General features: G+C 39.6%; 1 protein-coding gene across 5 annotated transcripts in view; it reads left to right on the top strand.

Annotated features, from left to right (window-relative positions):
* The window catches only part of mpp7a (MAGUK p55 scaffold protein 7a), a 146,172-nt gene extending 131,031 nt beyond the window's left edge, over nt 1-15,141 (top strand). For all 5 annotated transcript variants that reach the window (XM_088642823.1, XM_088642820.1, XM_088642822.1 and 2 more), the window contains 5 exons: nt 1,533-1,613; nt 4,025-4,118; nt 8,793-8,901; nt 9,944-10,087; nt 13,189-15,141. In XM_088642823.1, coding sequence (XP_088498949.1) covers nt 1,533-1,613; nt 4,025-4,118; nt 8,793-8,901; nt 9,944-10,087; nt 13,189-13,368 — 608 coding nt within the window. In that variant the 3' untranslated portion in view covers nt 13,369-15,141. The remainder of the gene's footprint in view (nt 1-1,532; nt 1,614-4,024; nt 4,119-8,792; nt 8,902-9,943; nt 10,088-13,188) is intronic.
* Nucleotides 15,142-21,982: the final 6,841 nt, after the last annotated feature.

The raw sequence follows: 21,982 nt of genomic DNA, 5'->3' as shown, positions 1-21,982 counted from the left end.
ATTTTTCATTCTACAGTAAAGCGGTTTTAGTCAGTCTTGAAGTTGGTTACTCTGAGAGCCAATATCCACAAAAACTGCTGAGCTTCATTTCAAACAAACAAATTTGTCACTTCAGCACAACTGGAGCTCTGCCACCTAGCAGTGTCTCACTGCTGAGATATGGGTCATAAAAAGCTTGTATTAACATGCTTCAGTGACTTTAACACCTAGAACAACATTAAGAGCAGTTCTGTACAGTGATACATTGCAGTTTCGAACACAAGCCCCAAATTCCTTGTGGTTTTTCGAAACTAATTTCAAATTAACTCCATTTCCTTGTCTCAATAAATCACATGTAGACTTAGTTGAACCTTTTCTTAAAAAAAGTCCACAAGACTGATTGCTGTCTTTGAACGGCGTGGAGCTGTTTGGACAAACGTGAGCAGTGATTTGCAGGATGAGCTAACGTCGTTGATTCCTTTTTTAAAACATTCTTAAGGTTACAGCTGACTTATTACTGTGCATGGCATCTGGGGATCTACATCATTTAGATCAACTAGAATGTGCAGGAAGTGATCAGTGGAAAGAAATGCACACCTTTCAAGATAAAAACACTGAAACATTTTTGGCGTTCACAGTTTGTTTTGGTCTTCAATTGATTAGTTTATTATTTCCCCGATCATTTATTCTCAAATCATTCCCTTGTACTTTCAGTCATTACCTACGCTGGCAACAAATCTAAATTTATATTTTCATTTTATTCCCGCAAGAGACATTGCATTGGAAAGTGTCGTTCTGAAAAAGCGAGGGTTTTTAACAGCTGATGTTAAAGGAAACTATTTTAGGAATCCTGATTAGTAGCAGCATTCTGTTGATGCTGTAGTTATGGTATGCTGAGCTAGGGTGTGGAGTGTACCGTCATTTGCTCTTGTCTACACTGTTTAAAAACCAAGTGCTGGATCTTTTCAAAGTAATATCAGATGAAATCTTATTCTTGACGAAGGAGGATAGGTTTCAGGAGTGGAAAGGTTCAGGACTAAAGCAAGCAGTTGTGTTCCAAAGTTTGTGTTTTGGAAACAAATGCGGTCTTGCTGCCACAGACAGAAATCAATATTATATTACCCAGCTTCTAGTAGCAGTGATGGAAAATGCAGCTGCCTAATGGAATAAAAGGCATGCTGAGTTTTCAATATGTTCAGATGGAATCAAGAAAGCGCAGTGCATGTTTTTTCAGTGGTATTTGTACCATATTTAGGCAATTCTAGGAATCTTGTGATTAGACATTTCGTATTTAGTGTGCTTTCTATACTGACAGTCTAAGCTGACACTTTGTAAATCATCTAATATTGTATGAGGGTACAGATGCTAAAATGTAACAAAAGAACTATTTCTTAACTTCTGTTAAATGTCATTTCCAAAGAAGAGCTACATGTGACACTGTTAGTGAGGGGTTCTGCCCTGTAAACATAGGTCCTTTAATCCCAATTGTCTTGTGCAGTAATGTTGTTAATTGTTAATTAATTGGTCATGGTGATTTTTCTTTTAATATGTAGGTCCCACCGGAGTTGGCTTGAATGAACTGAAGAGGAAGCTGCTCATTTCCGACCCCCAGCATTTTGGTGTAACAGTGCCACGTAAGTGCAGTCAGCTTCGAACTGCGACACGGATGGTTTTTCTCATCTCTTCGGATACATTACTGCACTGAGTCTGCAAACCTGAGCCTTTTCCCTTCTATGTTGCGTTAGTGCATTTTGTTTTCTTGAAGATTGTTTCACATGATCATTTTTCAGTCATGGCTTACTTAAGCAGGTTATTTCCTCAGCTATTTATTATAATAAATAAATAATGCATATTTGTATTGTTTAAGCTAGTTTTGCTGTGAAAGGAAACACTGTGCTCTGATGTTTTGGGGTCAAGTTAAATAATAGTTTCCTTAGTCTAATTTTGTATCTTTGCCCATGATGCACAAATATAAATATTTTGTCGCATTTTAGTGTAGGGACTGCAAATCCAAACTATAAACCCCTTATAACAAGTTATATAGCACATGGAGAAATCTTTAATACAGTGTTAACTACCTGGTAGGAAGCCTTCCCAATAATTAATTGTATCATTATTAATCAAAGGCATATATTTGCCTTTAATTACTCTAGTGGCGACTGCTTCAGTGTTCATTTTGTAAATATTTAATAATATAAAAAGTGTGATCTGACCCCCTTACATAAAGTGTTATCAAGTATTCTTATCAAACATGTTTCCTAAGAAAAAGGTGTTAGGTTTTTCTTTCTTAGTTTTTAAATTATTGAGTGACCATAACGATCGCTCTGGTCCTGTGTAATACTGTTTTTCCTCAGTATCTAGCCTGTACAGTTTAAGTGGAACATAGGCTGCAATTTCACTGTTCAAGCTCTCCTTATGTTTGCAGAAAGGCTTCAGCATTGGTTCTGTTAAAGAACTGCTTCACACAGCAGCAAGTTAGAATCAGACTTCTGGGTTCACACTAAAGCTGTTCCAAAAGATGTTCAGTGCAGGCTTAGGGTTTGTCTAAAGGATTGTCTGACTTACAGTCTACCAGTAAGGTCACATCATGTATCCAAGTAAATATGTGGAAGTAGACCCTTTTATATCTGTTTTGTGCATGAATAAGAGAGGAGGCTGGAGAGCCTTTTGCATTTTGGACAGCCTGCTCTCAGCATAGGAGGGTTTCCTTCACAAGCACAACATTATTTCTTTTCTTGTATAATTGTCAGCTTTTCACGGCCAGTTTGACAGTCTTGAGTGATGGAGGAAATGTTTTTTTTTTTTTTTTACCTCCTGAGTAAATGCCATTCCACTGCCTCATGTTTTGGCACTAAACCTGGCCTTTTTTTCTGGAAGCACCAAATGACAGCTTGCTATGTTTCTGAATGGGCTCCAGCAGTGGTACTGAAATGAGCCCATGACTGTGGCCATTTCTTTTGGAAAGGAGAAGCGGTTGAGGGAGGGTTAGCTGGGCCTGCTCGAGACTTGACGTGTTAAGGCACATTAAAGGTGATTTATGTTTTGAAGCAGAGTCACAAAGTAATTGTATATTAATGAAAAAGTGTACAGAACTGTGTAAATAGCTTAAATAAGTGTTTGTTACATGCAAGTGGATAATGGATGTTAAACCCTGAGTCTTGAATGTCACTCGTATTAAAATCTCATTGCAGGTTTTTATTCTAGCTAATCATTCACAAATGTGACCATTTTCTTACTTAAAAGAGCAATTGCATACAGTATTACTCTTGTAGGAAAAAAATTTGATTATATTTTGTCCTACTAACGAATTCCATCACTGCTTCCTTATGTACACATTTAATACTTAATACTACACACTTGCGTCCAAAGAAATAAATGAAGATTCCAACTTTTGATTTTTGTCTTAACTTTCAGCATTTAGACAGTTTTAATTATGACATTTATTTTGATTGCATGCAGACAAATACTTTCGAGTGTGGAGCTGTTAATATAACCATGTGGATATAGTTCATTCTTGATGTATGCAAAGAGGGGAAAAGTCAGGTGTGATTTACATTCAGTCAGCACGTTTAGTTAAATTTCAGAACCAGCTGACCATCTTTGTTATAAATATTGCATATATCGTCAGAACCTGAAAAACTCCAGAGTCCAAATAGATTAAATGCCCCATATGAATAAGGGGGGCTTGATGGCAATTCTGAAGTTGAGGGATCAATTAAAGACAAGAAGCTAAAATTAAATGACGTTTTCTCAGAGGCTTGAAAGTGTTTGCTTGAGGGCCGATGTGTTGCCCATTTATACTTTAGCAAGTGCTGGTGAATTTGATAACCAGCCTCAAAGCTGTGAGGATCGCTTAAAATAAATAAAAATGGCAAAAAGGGCTTTGCACTTTCAGTCAAACTTGTTACTTTGCCTGCTTCATTCAAAGGGGTGGAAGAAGCAGTGTTCTGTGACAATCTGTGGGAAGTCCTGCCTTGTAAGCACCTGGGCTGTGTGTTGTACAGTGTGACTGAGCCTCCTGTCTCTGATCTCTGCAATCCCACAGACACCACCAGGGCCAAGAGGAGCCAGGAGAGTGACGGAGTGGAGTACCACTTCATCTCGAAGCACCTGTTTGAGACCGACATACAAAACAACAGGTAGGTCTCGTACAGCACCACAGGAAAATGTCAGAGATAAACGCCATTTATCGCCAGCCAGCAGCCATGCCACCCTGCAGCTCCCAGCTGGCAGCCCACTGGAGCTCAGCTGGTGTGAGCCTGGTCAGGACCTGGATGGGAGACCTCCTGGGGAAAAAGGTTGCTGCTGGAAGAGGTGTTAGTGAGGCCAGCAGGGGGCGCTCACCCTGCAGTCTGTGTGGGTCCTCATACCCCATATGGTGATGGGGACAATGTACTGTCAAAAGGCGTTGTCCTTCGGATGAGACGTAAAACTGAGGTCCTGACTCTCCGTAGTCATTAAAAATCCCAGAGTGTTTCTCGAAAAGAGTAGGGGTGTTACCCCGGCGTCCTGGACAAATTTCCCCCTGGCCTTTATCAATCATGACCTAATAATCCCCATCTCTGAACTGGCTTCATCACTCTGTTTTCCTCTACACTGAGAGCTGGTGTGTGGTGAGAGTACTGGTGCACTATGGCTGCTGTTACATCATCCAGGTGGGGCTGCACACTGGTGGTGTTGGAGGGGCATTCCTCTGACCTGTAAAGGGCTTTCAACTTTGGAGGGTCCAGAAAAAGCCCTATGTACTATATACGTGTGAGGATTATTATCACACCATTTTTTTTTAACTGCAGAATATCCTTTTGCAATTTTGCAAATCAAATACTTTCAACAGGTGCAGGCTTTATTATACAGACATGCCCTGTAGAGCACAGTCTCGTCAAGCTGGCTGCTTTCTGTCAGGTGAAAGCGTGTGGTGTTGACTGCTAAACGACCCTTCTCAATACAGCTGGGTAAAGCAGCAGAACAGATGATGAGTGATGAAAACCTTGCACTAGCTGAGGCTTTTAATTTGACATTTCCCACCGCTATACTGTAAAAGGCACAGAGACATTTTGCAACTGATAGAATTATCAATTATCATGTATTTTTGCAAGAATCAACTTTGCAAGGAGATATTACAGGAATTTCTTAAGTGCTTTCCACAAGAGTTTTTTCACACGCCAAATGTACTCCCAGCATTGTGCACCTTTCTGCGCGTTTCTAGTGTTTCTAGTGTTTTTGTAATTTGACTGATGTGCTGAGCTAGTGTGGTGTTGCACTGTGATGATAGATTAATGTACAGAGCTACAGTGAATGAGACCAAAAAGCACATTCATTACATTCAAACACAAAAATTATAATGGTCGTGCCTGGGTGTTTTTTTTTAAATTGGAAAACAAAGTGCCTTGAAATTACTGTACTCATTTTTCAAGAAAGAGATCTTTTTGGATTTTTTTTAATATCCCAAATTTTAAACATGCCTCCAGGGTGATGCTTTCTTTAAAAAGTGAAATGAATTGGCTTGAGGCTAAAAGGTGATTGCTTTACACTAGATGGCTTTAGATTTATGGTTGTAATGAACTTTACAAATCACGTCAAAGCACTCTCAGCAGTGGCTCTTTTGAGCAATGTTTGTACCCAGTTGAAGGTTGCAGGGGAGCTAGAGCCTATCCCAGCAAGCAACGGGCACAAGGTGGGGGTACAGCCTGGATGGGATGGCAAGTCATTGCAGGGTGAACTGACACACACACACACACACACACACACACACACACACACACACACACACACACACACACACCAGGGTCAGTTTTACCAGAAGCCAATTAACCTACCAGTATGTCTTTGGACTGCGGGAGGAGACCCAAACAAACATACAAACTCCACACAGACAGCACCCCAGGTCCAGAAATGAACCCAGGGCCCCAGAGCTGTGAGCACCATGCCGCCTCCTACTTTATACCACTATTTCTTAATCTTAAAAACCCATAGCAATGATAGTAAGCAATCAAACAGTACTGGGACAACAACATTAAAAACAATACAGCAAACTGTATTTGTCATCATGTTCTTAATATATGATAATTACAATAGCATGTGCATTTTATTTTTGGGTCATTACAGTACATGCATACGTTTAATCATACTTGAACAAGAACATTCTTTATGTTCAGCCCAGTGATTTCAAGTGACTGTGTATATATTGTAGCACATTCATGTTCAAGTAGATCATAAAAGTCTGTTTTTTCAGTATTTTTGTTGTGTATCTCTTTGAGACAATTTCGTGAGGTCTGCCACCCACTGAGCTCCCCCAGTTCAATTAAATAAGGAGCTCAAATCAAATAGTTTCTTTTAGGTGTGTGCTGAATCTTGAAATGTGTTGAACTAAACACCTGAAACAAGGTTAAATTAGTTAACTCTTAAATATTCATGAAGCTGGTGGAACCATTTCTTACAGATCGTGCACTTTTGATGGTTGTACAGTAAGACCATTACAGCAAACTGTATTTGTCATCATGTTCTTAATATATGATAATTACAATAGCATGTGCATTTTATTTTTGGGTCATTACAGTACATGCATACCTTTAATCATAAACGTGAGGAAGTTCTCTGGGTTGGAGACCCCAGAGTAAGGAACATCAATTGGTATGGTTTCCACAGACAGAACCCCAAAATCTTGCGTCACTGTCTGGCCTGTGAGACAGCACAGACTCCAATCTCCTGTACCCTAAGACCCTGCCTGTTACGCTGCTGTTCATCAGAGAGTCTTTCCATGATATCCAATCCTCACCATTCTCAAAACCGACAGCTTCTTGTGGCCCTGGTGGCCTGGCCATGAAGACACTGATTCAGAGCCTGTCGTGTGGCCCCAGAGAGCACTGTGATCAACACACACACGGCACAGGGAAAGAGCAGTTCCATTGCCTGGCCTTCTGATGCAGAGTTCGCCAATACTGTCCCAGGTGTTGGATAGCAATGCCTTGATTGTGAATGTTACTTTGTGTGAAGCTGTAGACGTATGCAGTTGACACGAGAAAATTATTTTTTACCTGAAATTAATGGGTCTTTTATTGAAATTAAATTGTTAAAATATGAATTGTTCCCCTTTGAGCCTTAAGGCTCAGTTTTTTTTTCTTTTCACTTGCTGGAACAAAGTGAAGTCAAGAATAAGAATTTGGCGAGGTGGTACAGTACATTTCACCTGATCCGTAAACTCTTTACAACTTTTCTTGCATCTTGCACTCTTAAGTGCAGCATTTTATTGCTGTTTTTTAATTACCTGGAGACTGAGGCCCCCTTTTTTTTTTAACAGTTCCACTATATTTCATTTTATATGTGGATTCACTGATAACAGATTCTGTACAAGGATTTTAAATTAGGCATTCTTTCCATGGGTTTTCTGATTTTTCCTAAAAGAGGATTTAAATATTTTATTGCTCTCATCAATGTGAATGAGCAAGATTATGTGATGGAAAAATATTTGTTTGCTTTAGCTAGGTCCGGAAATCTGGATTAGACTAGTCTTGGCATTTGCATTTTTTACCTTTAAAATAAACAGGTGTTACTGATTTAAAGTGTAACATAGAAGATTATATAAAATTTGACTGTGCCAGAAAGTCTGGAATTGTCTTCTGCTGAAAAAGGCTACAACTTATTCAGTGGTTGCGAGGGTAATCTCGACGTTCCTTGTGGCAGGAGTCAATGGTTTTAGTTCATTTTTTTAATGGTAAATCAGTAGATATCCAATTAAAGAAATGGGATGTGGTATTTTCCACGGTGGTCTGCGTCTAGTTCTTTCTCCTTCAACATTGCATTACAGCGTGAGCGTATCGGTCTAGATCAACAAGTTTACTTGCTGTTAACAGCAAATACAGAGTCGGAAGGGTGAAAGGGGTTGTTTTCATTCCCAGAGTTTTTTAGTTTTTCTTGTCATTTAACTTAAATATTAAATCTGCGTTCATTCATCCCTTTCCAGTGATTGTCTCCTCTATAGAAGAGCACCGGCAGACAGACGGCAGGGTGCACACACACTGTCACATTCACTTACACACATACTGTACTCTACACACTCTGGGACATTGGTTAACTCACAACAGTTCACCTGGGCAGCATGTCTTTGGACTGTTGGAAGAAACTGATGCACCCGGAAAATGCCCTCATAAGCAAGGGAAGAACAACAGACATGTCACCCTGCAGCTCCCAGCTTGCAGCGCACTGGAGCTCAGCAGGTGTGAGCCTGGCCAGTACGTGGATGGAGACTTGCTGGGAAAAACTAAGGCTGCTGCTGGAAGAGGTGTTAGTGGGGCCAGTAGGGGGCGCTCATCCTGCAGTCTGTGTCTGTGACGGGGACACTATCCTGTAAAAAGGTGCCGTCCATCGGATAAGACGTAATACCGAGGTCCTGACTCTCTGTAGTATTTAGAAATCCCAGAGAGTTTCTCGAAAAAAGTAGAAGTTTCCCCGCCTATAAAAGTACTATAAAAAGGGCAATTATGATTTATTATCATTGTGATTAACATGCAAGACACCAGCCCTGACCTCACACCACTGTGCCCCTTAGCCTCACAAAGACATTTAAATGATTGATTATTTTTTTTGGCTTATTAAGGGAATGCTTTCTTATTTATGATTAATAAAGAAAGGTTACTTTCTTCCTTGTTTTGAATAACTGTCGATTCTGTTTTATGAGCCCGCAATAATATTTTCTAGAATGTACCTTGTGTGGATGCAGATGATTTAAGATTACTCTGAAGCATGCAAGATATGTACTGTATCTTTTCTGAGACGAGTGCCGCTTAGCTTTGTCACCTTGACTTTCTCCTTTGCAGGTTTATTGAACACGGAGAGTATAAGGGGAATTATTACGGAACAAGCCTGGATGCTATTCGATCAGTCTTGTCGAAAAACAAGGTCTGCCTGTTGGACGTCCAGCCTCACGTGAGTGGCAGGTTCTTTTATTTCTGGCCAGATCATATAAGCCATTAAATCATTTTTAAGGAAGGATTAATTTAATTGACTGCTGGGAAGGCTATAATCTGTGTTGATCTGGCAGCTCCATTTATCCCATCTCAAAGTGGGATCTTAAACCTTTTTTTTTTGTCCCCTGTTCTCCCGCATGTGAACAACTAAGGTATACACACTATTTATTGTAAAATGTTTCCCTGGAAACCTTAACTATTTGCTTAATGACTATGTTACCAGACTTAGTTGTGAGCAAAAAGTTTTAGCAGCAATTACTGCTAATTTTCCTATTTTAAGAAAATTTCCTTTTTGGCATTTTTACATCTGGGTGGTTAGTTGAACGCCTTCTTAAAAGTGCCCCATATGTCATTTGTACTGATTTTGGACTCAGAAGCTAAAACAAGAATTACATCACTTTTCAGACCAGATTCTTTAGCATGCCTGGAGAGCACTGCTTGTTGTGTCTAGGCTGTAGATTTATAGATTTGTAACCAAATGCTGTCTGCTCCTTTACAGTTAGTACAATCCCTATAGAAATTAAAGCGATGATCACAAAGACACATTGTGACTTGAATATCACAAAAGCTTATTAGCTGAATGATCTGGTGCATTTTAACGCACAGCAAGGCGTTGTAAAAGAGTAGCATCATTTTTTTTTAGCAGTGGGTTCAATGGCCCTGTTTATACAACATGTTCGGATGTGGTCCGTTCTGAAAATAGTTTTATGTTGCAAAAATCCTCTGTGTGCTTCGTATTCTTCAGATAGCGTTTGGCTTGTATGCTGTGTGTTCTGTCAGTGCAGTGTGTGAGAAAAACAACACTGGGTAGAAAGGGTAGGGTTTCAGCACAGATTTTGAATGCTTTAAAGCAGCATTCAGAAGTGCTAAGGTGTGTTACCCCCTGGTGTTTTTGTCAAGATATCTGTTCGGTTTCATTTTTCTGTTTATTTTTTTTGGGGGGGTCTACAGAATTAATTCCCCCTTGCCTCCTAAGTAACTTTGTGTCTTGAACGTTGCAGACAATCAAACATCTACGGACGTCGGAATTTAAACCCTATGTGATTTTCATCAAGCCTCCACCCATCGAGCGTTTACGGGAGACCCGACAAAATGCAAAGGTCATCTCCAGCAAAGACGAAAAGGCTTCAGCCAAATCGTTCACGGTAACCCTGAGACATTTCGTATACATCTCCGGGGGCGCAGGCGGGGGTGCTATGAGCCAGTAGTGCGGCAGACATGCCCCGTTTCAGTTTTGTTGCTCTTTTTATCTGCCTCTTTTTAACCTTCCTGTCTAGCCGTCAACGTCCTAGCTAATGAAATGGAAATGCGACTCTTACTTGAGTTTGTCGTTAAAAGAAACATGAACGTTTTCTGGCCAATGCAGCCGGCTCAACACAATCTGAATCTGACCAAGCCGACCCCCAGCACTGTTCCGTCGCACCCTGCAACCACGCGACGGTGAAGTCACGTGCACAGCTTGCAGTCCAGCGGCTGATCGCGGCCACATAAAAACCACTTAGCGTTGGCTTCAGGCTTGTGCAGTGGGCTGATGGTTTTTGCAGCGGAGCGAGGCCGTCTGTGGGATCGCTCCTGTGTCTCTCTCGACTCCTCTGAAGCGAGCTCGGTGGGGTTTAATTGAGGGGGAATGGCAGGTCAGAGCAGGCTAGCCTGAAGATTCGCTCCTCAAGATTGCCTCTCCACTGGCCATGTGTTTAAGGGCCCCTTCTCTGTTAAATTATGTGTTGGGTGCCTTCAGAGTCATCATAGCTCCGCATCCGAAGCCCTGCTGTTGAACACCCACAAGTGATCTGCAGGTGTACATGGTGCTTATAAATTAATTCATGCTAGGAGCACTCTGATGCGGGGGTCACCAGAGCTCTTCTGTGTGCTATGATCTCTCTTGTATTTATACCTTAAATCCCGCCATCTGCTCTGTAGCCTTTGAACACCTCAGCTGCCCATTTAGCTGTTTAATGGAAGTATACGATGTACAGATTCACAGAGTAACAATAAAGTTGCCACATTAGTTACTTCAGTTATAGCTCTAAAGCATGTTAACTCAATCAAGTGTGCTGAACAAATCACCAGAGGTTACATGGCCCTGCCGGGCCATAATTTATGTATGTATTATGTATCATAATCATGTATTTTTTTTATGCTCATGACCATAAAATACATGATCAGGTACAACTTGATCTTACGGCAGTCTGAACAGCTCTCCTCATCTCTGCACGCACGGCATCTCACCTGACGGCTCTGTCAGCCTGTATTTCTGAGGGAGAAATTCTGCAGCAGTTTTGACATGGCAAAATGATCCTGTGTATACAGACACTGAAGCACACTAATGTTGAATACAACAGATTGGGTAGATTAGGTCTCCCTCCTAGACACTTTTTTTTTATTTTTTATTTTTTATAAGTCAATTCTCATGTTCTTCAAAATGAGAAACTGATTGTTCCCTTAGCACAACACGTACTGTAGTTCCTTGACAACTTTTTAAGTCATCCCATTCATTTGCAAAAGCAATATTTAATCTTCTGCTTATTACATACTGCAATCAAAAGCCTGGAATGTGTGAACAACCAATACAGTGCTCCCCTTATATCTTTTAAATGTCCTGTGCAATGTTGAGATCACTGTTTTGGAAAAATTTGACTAAAGAGACATTTGAATAATTGTTTCAGTCTTCAGTTTCTCACACAATGTTGTATTACATATATTTAAAATAATTCAAAGCCACTGGCAGAATCTGGGGCATAATAAAGACCAGTCTCTTAATTCACTCATCATGTTTTGAGTTACTGTTAGATAAAAGTAACTGTAAAAGTTCTGAGCTGCAAAGTATGTATTACTGTGTAGAGTGAGGTAATGATATATAAAAAAAGTTGACGAGACATTTATTAGGCCAAATGCAACTATTTTAACAGCCATCTTTGTCAAGATAATGTCCGTCAGGACTGGAATGCTTTCTTCCTTCTCTGTAAAATCTGTACTTTAATACTGCTTGTCAATGTCATAGCATTGATGCAGAACAGCTTTTACACTTTTACTCAACCCAGTCTTATTTGGAACCAGATGACTGTGAGTTTATTTTAATTATGTTTGTAACACAGAGACATGCAGATGATGCCCATGAGTTATTCAGCCATCCACTTTAGATCTGTACAGTATTGAGCTCAACCTATATTAATTGAGGGGTCTCCATAGACACACTCAAGCCACACTTCCATGATTTGTGAAATATGTATGTCTTAGCAGAGTGTTACCAAGAGAACTGTTACGAAAAGTTTTCAACTCACGAACTTGAAGTAGCAAGAAATGTTTTCAAGGGTTTGCGTTACAAAAATAAGCATGACTGACATTTCAGCAGGATGGGCTATTTTCCTTTTGTACAGTAATTGCTTTGATTTAAAAAAAAAATCTGTACCTCATCCTGTTGTCTTGGTTAAAGTTTAATTTTAGCTATAGGAATAAGTAAGAGTAGGATGGAAACCACAGGACTGTGTAACTTTCTGGCTAGGGCTTTTTAAAAAAAAGTCTGGAAATTTAAGTTGTAACATAGTCTGTGTGTGCATATTTACGCGCGTGTATGTGTAATATGTGAGATATCTGCATGACTGTATATATTCAGGGATCTGCTCTATGATGAAAGCAATGAAACCAAAGTTATTCGATTCTCTTGCAAATCGGTATGTTCCGGTGCTGTGTAGACAGCGGTCATTAAACAAAACATCTTATAAAAATAAAATCAGTAGCTGTAAGATCTAGGAGAAAGCATATAGGTTTACTTTCAGACTGGAAGAATAAGTAACTAAAATGATTTTTTTTTAAGGGCAAAGTTGAAAAAATATAAAACATGAGAAACAGTTTAACCCAAACCTTTGCGATATGGAAAAGGTGCTGCAAAAAAGCGTCTTCAGTAGAAGATATTCTAGTGTCAGAAGTGTAATTTTGTAGTTTAGCTCGACATTGTATTTCAATTGAATAATTTTAGGTCCTTTTGTTAAAAGCCCGTCCATAGTAATACGAACACAGGCTACTTTTTATTGGAACTTTTTATGTTCAAAAGAAAAATAGCCCATACAGGCTCCAGATTCTCAGAGGAAATCATGAAAATTCCTTGAGGTTTGGTTTGTGCATGGAAAAGGTTTTGGAAATGATCCATATGTGGGTGTGTGCACTCATGTGGGCTTTTCTTACAAGTGGTGTTTAATTTTGCTTAATTGTCCTGTCTTTTCTGTTATTTTTTGGTGGGATTTTGCAGGAGGAAGACTTTCAGGAAATGGTCAGCTCGGCCCAGGCAATGGAGAGCCAGTACAGCCATCTTTTTGAGAAGGTTATTGTGAACGATAATCTCGCAACCGCTTTCACTGAATTGAAGACCACGTTGAAAAAGCTGGAGACGGACACTCATTGGGTTCCTGTGAGCTGGACACACTCCTGAAAACAAGGGGGCAGAACTTTGAAAAGCAGGTCCTGAAAAAACAGGCAGCACTTCTCTTTCTGTAACATTTTTATACCGCTCACCAACATCCAAGTAAACGCTTTTCAAGCTTCCTTTTTACTAAGAAGGGTATGTCTGCCTCTTTACCCCAAATTCAGTTCATGACTCTTTTTAGAGACGTGCGTAACGTATCAATGTATTGTCGATTTAGCATTACTCACCAGTTTGACTGCCAGCCAGCAGTCTGCCAGTCTGGACTTGTCTTAGCATATTTGTAACCTTAGTTTCTAGTAACCAAAGGGATTTTTTGATTGATATTGGACGGACGGTTCGAGGTACAGTACATTATGCGTTTACCTCTCTCAAATTTTAATTGATAACGTCAGAATGTTGGCGCGTTTGTACAGCTGCGTACAAGAGAGCAGAAATTTAAGTTTATTTAAGACAAAAAAATTAATATATGCAATTTTCACCAGGTTTTCATATGCATCTCACCCCATCAATGTTCTAAATAATGCATATCTGTAGCTATTAAATCTAGAAATGAGAAAATCTTTTACTCCAGCTGACCATGGTCATCACTTTCTTGTTACCAAGTGCAGTACAGTACATGACCCCCATACTCATCTCTTACAACGCCATTTTGTTTCATGCTTTCCAAGTTGTAGTTCATTCAGAAGCTATGTTAAAACCTCCACCCTTCATATGAAGGTGCCCGATATAACAGCTTGCCTCTAAAAGCTGCCAGACTTTGGCTCTGTAATACAAGAAATGTTCTCAATCTTGTATAATTAGGGTGGAGTTTACTTGCTTTTATTCCCATAAAATGGGTCTAAAACAAGGAACTTAACAGAAGGTTCTAAACATTTCCAGATTTACTACTGAAGCAAATGTTAAATTGCTACTTCTGAGTTTACAGGGTTTGTGTAAAAAAAATGTACGTGTTGTTCATTACACAGGGGCTGTTCTTGAATTTGCTTTGCACTTGGGCTTGTGTCTTAATGTTTCTGTGGCACCTAGATGTGAAGAATTTTAGTGAGACATATTTATGAAAGGATACGGCAGGGAAAGTGTAAACTCTCAGCTGTGTGTTTTTTAGGGGTGTCTGTTTATCTAGATTTAAACTTTGGCTTTGTACAATCATGCTTAACATTCCATGTAAATATTGATCTTGCGTTGTGCAGGTAATGTCACCAGCAGTGCACTGTAACTGTATTTTAATAGTCCGTGTTATATAATGTTTTTAAGTGAGTGTTATATATTAGGTAAATATTTAGCGCAAGCATTATAACTTTTTCAGTGCATTTTATTTCGAAACAACAATTTACCAAAATCAAAAAAGAACTCAATTTTGTGTCTTAATTAAATACTAAAAGGGATTGTCTGGTATCGCCATATTTTTAAGGTTCCTGTGTAAGCCATTGCAACATCTGTCTACTTTTTACATGTTTTTTTTTCAAAAAACACTTGTAATAATTTAACCTTTGTACTAATATGCTTTTTCTTAAGTGTGCATAACACAAATGTTATCTTAATGTCCATCTTCTGTATGGAAGACAATTCTACAGTCTGTGAAAATGCGGAACCTCTTTTCATACTGTAGAGTAAATATTTCCCCGTATGTGTGTGGTTATCTTTATTTAGTATTTCACATTGGTTTATTAAAACCTATTTCAATTGCACCAAAAAGCTACTAATTCTATTCTTACCTAATATATGTATGCATTCCTAGAGAGATAACTCGGTAATAAAATGTTGATTAGACAGTACAAATGTCAATATGATTCTGTTAGCTCTGGTCATTTCAGTGTAAATATGAGATGATGTAAGTTATGATCACTTGAAATATGAGCTATTCTAAATAGAAAGTACGGTCAGATAATGATGATAATTCTTTTCACATATATAGCCACTCTTCTGCTATACTCCAAGAGCTTTACAGGTAATGGGGACTCCCCTCCACCACCTGTGCAGCCCCACCTGGATGATGCAATGGCAGCCATAGTGCACCAGTACGCTCACCACACACCAGCTAACAATGGGGAGAACAGAGTGATGAAGCCAGTTCATAAATGGGGATTATTAGGAGGCCATGATTGGTAAGTGCCAGAGGGAAATTTGGCCAGGACACCCAAAATGTTTTTGAGAAATTTTGAGGATTTTTAATGACCAGTACTTCGGTTTAACATCACATCAGGAGGATGACACCTTTTTCTATAGTATAGTGTCCCCAACATTAAGCATGAGAATCCATGCAGACCGCAAGGAGAGTGCTCCCCTACTGGCCCCACTAACATCTCTTCCAGCAGCAACCTTAGCTTTCCCAGGGGGTCTCCCATCCAGGTACTGGCCAGGCTCACACCTGCTGAGCTTCAGTGGGCTGCCAGTGAGTTGTGAGTTGCAGGGTGCTATAGCTGCTGCCTATAAAATTGAGCATTAACATATCTGACCGAACTCGGAGAGAGTCTTACATAATATAGTATATTCATATGCTTGTAGTGGCAACACAAGGTTGAACCTAAGTTACCCCGTGCTTGATTAGAAATTAACAATAACATTGAATCACCAGCTTCTTCATTAGAAGTAAGCAGAGTGTACTTGTTCTTGATGTCGGCTTACAAGCACACTATAAAGCACCAGTAAAAACATGAGCACAACAGTCTTAGGCCCTGTGACTTGTTTATTTAAAGATTTATTTTGCACTGGGGATACAGAATGAAATTGGAACTCAAGGGACCAAAATCACGACTGTAGAATTTCCTCAGTTAAGTACTGTGAGCTCACTGCATCAGAAAAACAGAAATGTTGTGGATTCTTTCAACCTGACTTTGTTCCCATGAACAGTAACCTGAAAGATTTACCTGAGCGTGTACGCGTCAGAAACTGAATCTCCCTGAACTTTCAGTTTGCCCTCATTAAACTGTTGTCAGAGCAGTAGTCAGATGGCTAATTCAGATGTCACTGGACCTTCGAAACAATGGCATTAGGGATCTGGAGAAGCCCTGTGGAGCACTCCTGGGATCTGAAAGCTGCTTGATAGTGTTCCAAAACAAATTCAGAGAGAAACAGGTCACATAACCCCCAGATTTCCTTTTTCCACAAACTTTACTTTGATCTCCAGGGAGCTGGACCTTACAGGCATAAGGAAAATGTGGCTCTTGAAGGTCAGCAAAAGGTAAGAGCACTAGCAGAGGCCAACGGGATGGTTTCAAGCTAATGTTTCCAGCCCTCGACCTTTAATTCGAATTAGGAGTGATGAGGGAGTAACATTGGTCAGTGGGTGCTGTTTTGTCACGTTTAATATCAATTTGCGAAGAACAATTTAGCTCTCGGTATTAACTTCCAAAAGCTATCAAGCTCAGTGATCTGTGTTTAACACAGAACAATATCCTTCTGCAGTATCTTTAACTGAGAGAAACCTGAGCCTTGGGAAATTCCAGTAGGTGTCAGATACAATACTTGGAATTAATGTGAATATTTATGTTCCTCAAAATCATTTCAGCTGTGTTTTGACTCCTCTGGGGGATGGTGTTAATCCTTTTATTGGCACTTTTCCATCTAGGATGAATGGATGCATAATGAGCCATGTCCTTTTAGGGACCGCTGAAGTGAAAGGCCCTGCTGCTTGTAAGTCAAATCACAATAGGTTTGTTTCCTGTATGATTTTCATCAATATAGATTTATCTTGCATTATGGGATTCTTTTTACTGGGAGGGTTTTTAGAACCAAGTGTGAGGTGGATAAAGAATTTGGGATTTCAGGTCGAACGTATCATCCCCGTGAGGAAAATCCAGAGAAAAGGGAACAGTAGCCCTGCTGGGCGCACAAAAACAGGGCACTTCCAGTCTTTCTTACAAAGCAGGAAAAGCCTGCCTCTCTCCTCTCTCCGAGAGGTCCACCTCGGGGCGGTTAACATCCAGTTTAATGATGTGGTGCGGAACGCGACTATCTCCGTCCTTGATCGTAAATGACAAAAACAGTCATTGAAAAAAAGGCGGTCAAGGGAGAAAAAAAAAAAAAAACCCTCACTCCACGTGCGGGTCGAAAAAGTTTTAATATCACTTCAAAAACTCAAAAGGCACTGTTGCATCAGCCTGCTTCAATGTTTCATACACAAGAAAACGAGGAAGACAGAAACATATGTTCCCAGATTAAATTTCTTTTCGAATGCCACAGACAATCATTTGCTGCTGGAAAGTAACGCCAGTGGCTTTGTTGAGGAAACTTTTTTTTCTCCCTCACGAGCCAGAGCTCAATCAAAGGCATTACAGGCAATTTTTCTGAAGGAGGTTGCATACGGCAGCATGCATGTCAGCCCCAGACCCTGGGTAATCTGTGCACATTGCAGCTTGTATGGGTCTTTTTGAAAGATGAAAAGGGTTGTTAAAATAAATCCAAACCTAGGTCAATAAACCTCTGGTGTGCCTAAATTCCCCGACTGATTTAAGAAAAGCAAATCATCCTTTCCTTGCCCGTTCCTTGAAACAACACTATGGTGAGCTGCACAGTGCAGTGGTTTTCCCAGTAATGAATTGAATAAGATCCCCAGATTGAGAAATCAAAGGACCGTCTTTGTGGACCGTTAAGGATAACCGAGTTGAGCAATGTTCTTAAGTGTTTGTATTGGTTTAAGATGTGCATTGTTCCTCTTGGACTTTTTTTCCTCACGTCACAGGACTGCTGTTTTTTTATGGATGCTTACACACTCGGCGTTTTTGTCCTTTTTCGAGTTAGTTCATTTATCCTATTAAATCACTTCACGCTTAATAATGTAACACCCGGAAGACATACTGTACCATGATGCAGGTAAAAGGCAAAGAACAGATGTTGCTCCTTGGGCAATGCTGGGTGGAAGGGCTGTCATACAGACATCGTTCGGAGATTGTATTGTGTGGCATACAGTAGTTCCGGATACACTAAGGAAAACATTTTATGCCAGTTGAAGGGGTTTGTTTTCACTGATCTGCCAGGGTCATGTTCAGATTTGGACACAAGAAGCCTCAGGCCTGTTAGTGAGAATGAAAGTAGCTGCTTTTTTGTGTTACTGTGTATACTGCATGTGTACATTGTACGGTATATATAATATGTACTGTCTGATAAAAAAGTTTCTAAACTTGCTTGTGGTATGGATCATAGGGTGTATTGATGTGAGTGCACACCTATACTGTATGGCTGAATAAACACCTGTTGTGTTTACCATTAGTCTGGAACATAAGTGTGCATTATTATGGAAAAGAGTTGCACAGGGACCACATAGGTGCTCATTCAGTCTGTGCTGTTACTGCCTTATTAACCATGTTATTTAGAAGTTGTTGGTGTTGACATGGTCACCTACCAAGCTCAACCCATCACTGCAGAGCTGGGTTCAGTTCTGGCCGACAGAAAGCCTGCGTCTGATGTGGATCCCAGGCAGATAAAGATAATCTTGAGGCAAACTTGTGAAATAAGGATGAACATTATACTGATGAGTTTTTGTTGATGTTCCTAGAAGGACTGACAAAGCCAACGTCTCAAAATGTGGTCAAAACAAACAGTCGATTCCTTAGTTAGGAGTTAGTCTCTTGCCATTACGATCTGCCACCAAAAAAAGTTGATTGCTTAAAAAGTTTTGATCAAACCTTTTATTGGTCTCAAAGCGTACACAAATACTTTTTTTTTCCAGCCTTTAAGGAACAATTCGATTTTATTTCAAATATGATTTCCTAGGGATCGTTTCAAATTTACAAGACTTCTTTAATCAAATCCCGCAACTGCAGTATTTCTTAACCCATAAATATTTAGGGGATTTATATCACACTCAGAATGTTAAGAAAATAACTTGGCTATGTTTTTCTTTGGAGTGGGTATCCTTGACCACAAAGAATGTGTATATGATGTATGTATTGGTAAGGCTTTTTCCCGTCTCGAGCTAATTAACTTCACATTACCTCATGTCTATATGAGCAAAATCTTCAAGGCTTTTTACCTTGAGCTGCATTATTCAATTACAGCATTTAGAAACTGAAAAGAATGTGAAGGATTAAAGAGTCGTCATAATGCCTCTCACTTTTCACAAGATTAAGACAAAGCACGCTCACATGTGTGTGGCAGAGTGCGTAAGAAATGTGTGTTATACTACAGTATATGTGCAGACACAACGGATATAACAGACATATCAGAGTTGTGTGAAGTTCAGGTAAAAGGTGCTCTGTAAAGAGAAATATTTTGACAACTCCAGAGTAAAACCAGTGTCCAGTGCTAGAGCTCTGAATACACTTACTTTGTAATGAGAATGAAAAGCTGTCCACCTGGATTTTCTTTAACCTTTATTCAGCACTCCCCAGAGGGTTGTTAGGCTCTGTGTTCTTTTTCTAATTCTACAGCGGGGAGCCTTAATGTTCAGTTGTTAAAATGCAGATTTGTCTGAGGGAAATAATCTTTTCAACTGTCTGATACAGCACAGTTGTTTTGTGGAGCGTCCCTCTCTTCTGTGTATACCTTTGCAGCTCTAGAGTTATCAGATCAGAGTTTCTGTGAGGGTATCTTATTTAGTTCAGGTTTTGGAAAAACTGCAAGATAATGAATCCATTCTGCTCTGAACTTTTCAGTTGAGCAAGGAATCCGTCAACCTTAGAGCAGGTGTGCACTGTGTTACACGCCTCAGGAATGTAATAAAAACCTCCTCTCTCTATTCTGATCTCAGGTCCAACACAGTCAAACATTTCCACATTCCTATGTGGATACACTGTTGTTCTGTAGAAGCAGCAACCGTGTTCATGTGCTCAGGTGTGAGTAAGTCACTGGGAAACTGGCCCAGGTAAGACTAGTGTTTTGGTTGAGAAAAAAAAACAGCACTGCAGGAGGTTCTGCATTTATCCAGCAGAAAACAGTGATGCATTTGCACTAGAGGTTCTTCTAAAATCCTGCACTGTATGTGGTAAAGAATCTGAGAGAAGATACAGTGGTTTACAAAACAGGTGCAGTTACACAGTGTATACAAAAATAAAGGTATCCTTCATTCTTTTATGCCTTCAACTGAGAACATCTATTTTTCTTGTTCTGACTGTCGTTGTTGGTACTGTAGATAAGCAAGGTCAACGTGCACATTTCTGATGGGTCACCATCAGCCTGAGGACTTTGTCAGCTTGCACACAGAACACTAATATTCTGTTGCGAAGAACCATGGATCTGGTAACAATGTTCACCAAATTTATTTATTCTGATCTAATTTTAATGTACATTCTGACCTTTGTGCAACACATTTCTGCATCACGATCAGTGAATAAGACACTATGTGGCTATTCATTGGCCTGTGTCAATGAACATTTTTTTTTCTAGGAGGCTCACTTCATATCAGCTTTATCTTGGCCTTTTGCCTGTGGAAACAGATGGGACCTCTTTCACAACACATTTTTAGCGGTATTTGAACAGGAGATGGAAACAAGACTTTAGCCTGATTGTGGCAGAATGGAAAGAAAACGATGTCCCATTCAACTTTGAGCAGCAACATTGAAATTAACCAAAAAAACACATTTTCTTTCACATTTCTATTCACAAAACTGTTATGACATTTTGTCGTTTCTCTCTAACAGAGAGGCAGCAGGACTCTGGAATGGCCATACACAATCCATTATTGTTTCCAGCTGATTGCAAGGTCTATCAAGACATGATGGGAACCAATATGAACAATGGACATTTCAAAAAGAGACATGTCTGGTTTTAGTGAAGAAAAATAACAAGAAATGGTATGATTTTGTAATGGGTCATGTCCTTTTACAGTGTGATGTAATCCTCAATAAAGAACTATTAGCAGTACTATACCGTTAAGTGCCTCTCAGACTAGATGGTTTAGTTCACTTCGCAGTGTACTGGTCTGCTATGGCTGCTCTCTATTAGAGGTAACAGCTTTGTGAAAGGGCTGTCTGGCCCAGAGTGAATATTAGCATCAACCTGTCAAATTTACAGACATCTGACCCAGACATGGTCAAACAAACATGACTGGTTTCAGTACACTGCACTCATATAGCCAACACAGGTATCACTTTTTCACCAAAGGATTTAATGACCCCTTATTTCATCTTAAATAACCTTGTTGCAATTCAAAACCAAGTAGTGTAGGTTAGGGAGAATCTACACATATACATTTATAGTGTATCTTTCCCACTCTATAGGCTGAATTACTGTGATAGTTATGAAAGAATGAAAGGACTGCTTACTGAGTTTCTCTGAGTAAATAATAAATAAAAAAAACACTGTTTAGAAAAGGGAAGTGATCTATAAGAAAACAGGCAAATAGGTAACTGAATATTTCTTAAATACTTCAGGTTTTACCAATACCTTCACACTGCGTACTTTCAATTACCATTTGTTTTTTTAGTTTTGCTTCATATTTGTACATGCTATTTGTTCAAAATTAAGTCTCCTGACATTTGTGAATACTATTAAGAAAAATAAGTATAAATGAAGTTGCTTTCAACTTACATGTTGCTAGAATTGTAATTTGTGTGATGTACATTATAATTAGAGAGCATGTGAAGTGAAGGCTGCCACTGTACAGATTTAGCGTTTCACAGTTTGCACAGCCTCACGGGTCAAATAAAGAGTTAGTGAGAGAACGTGACCACCTGAGAACCAT

Source organism: Lepisosteus platostomus, chromosome 8, assembly GCF_059453375.1.
Source record: "Lepisosteus platostomus isolate fLepPlt1 chromosome 8, fLepPlt1.hap1, whole genome shotgun sequence".
NCBI classification, from domain to species: domain Eukaryota; kingdom Metazoa; phylum Chordata; class Actinopteri; order Semionotiformes; family Lepisosteidae; genus Lepisosteus; species Lepisosteus platostomus.
The sequence above is the reverse complement of the archived record's forward strand: the minus strand, read 5'-3'. Positions and strand labels throughout refer to the sequence as shown.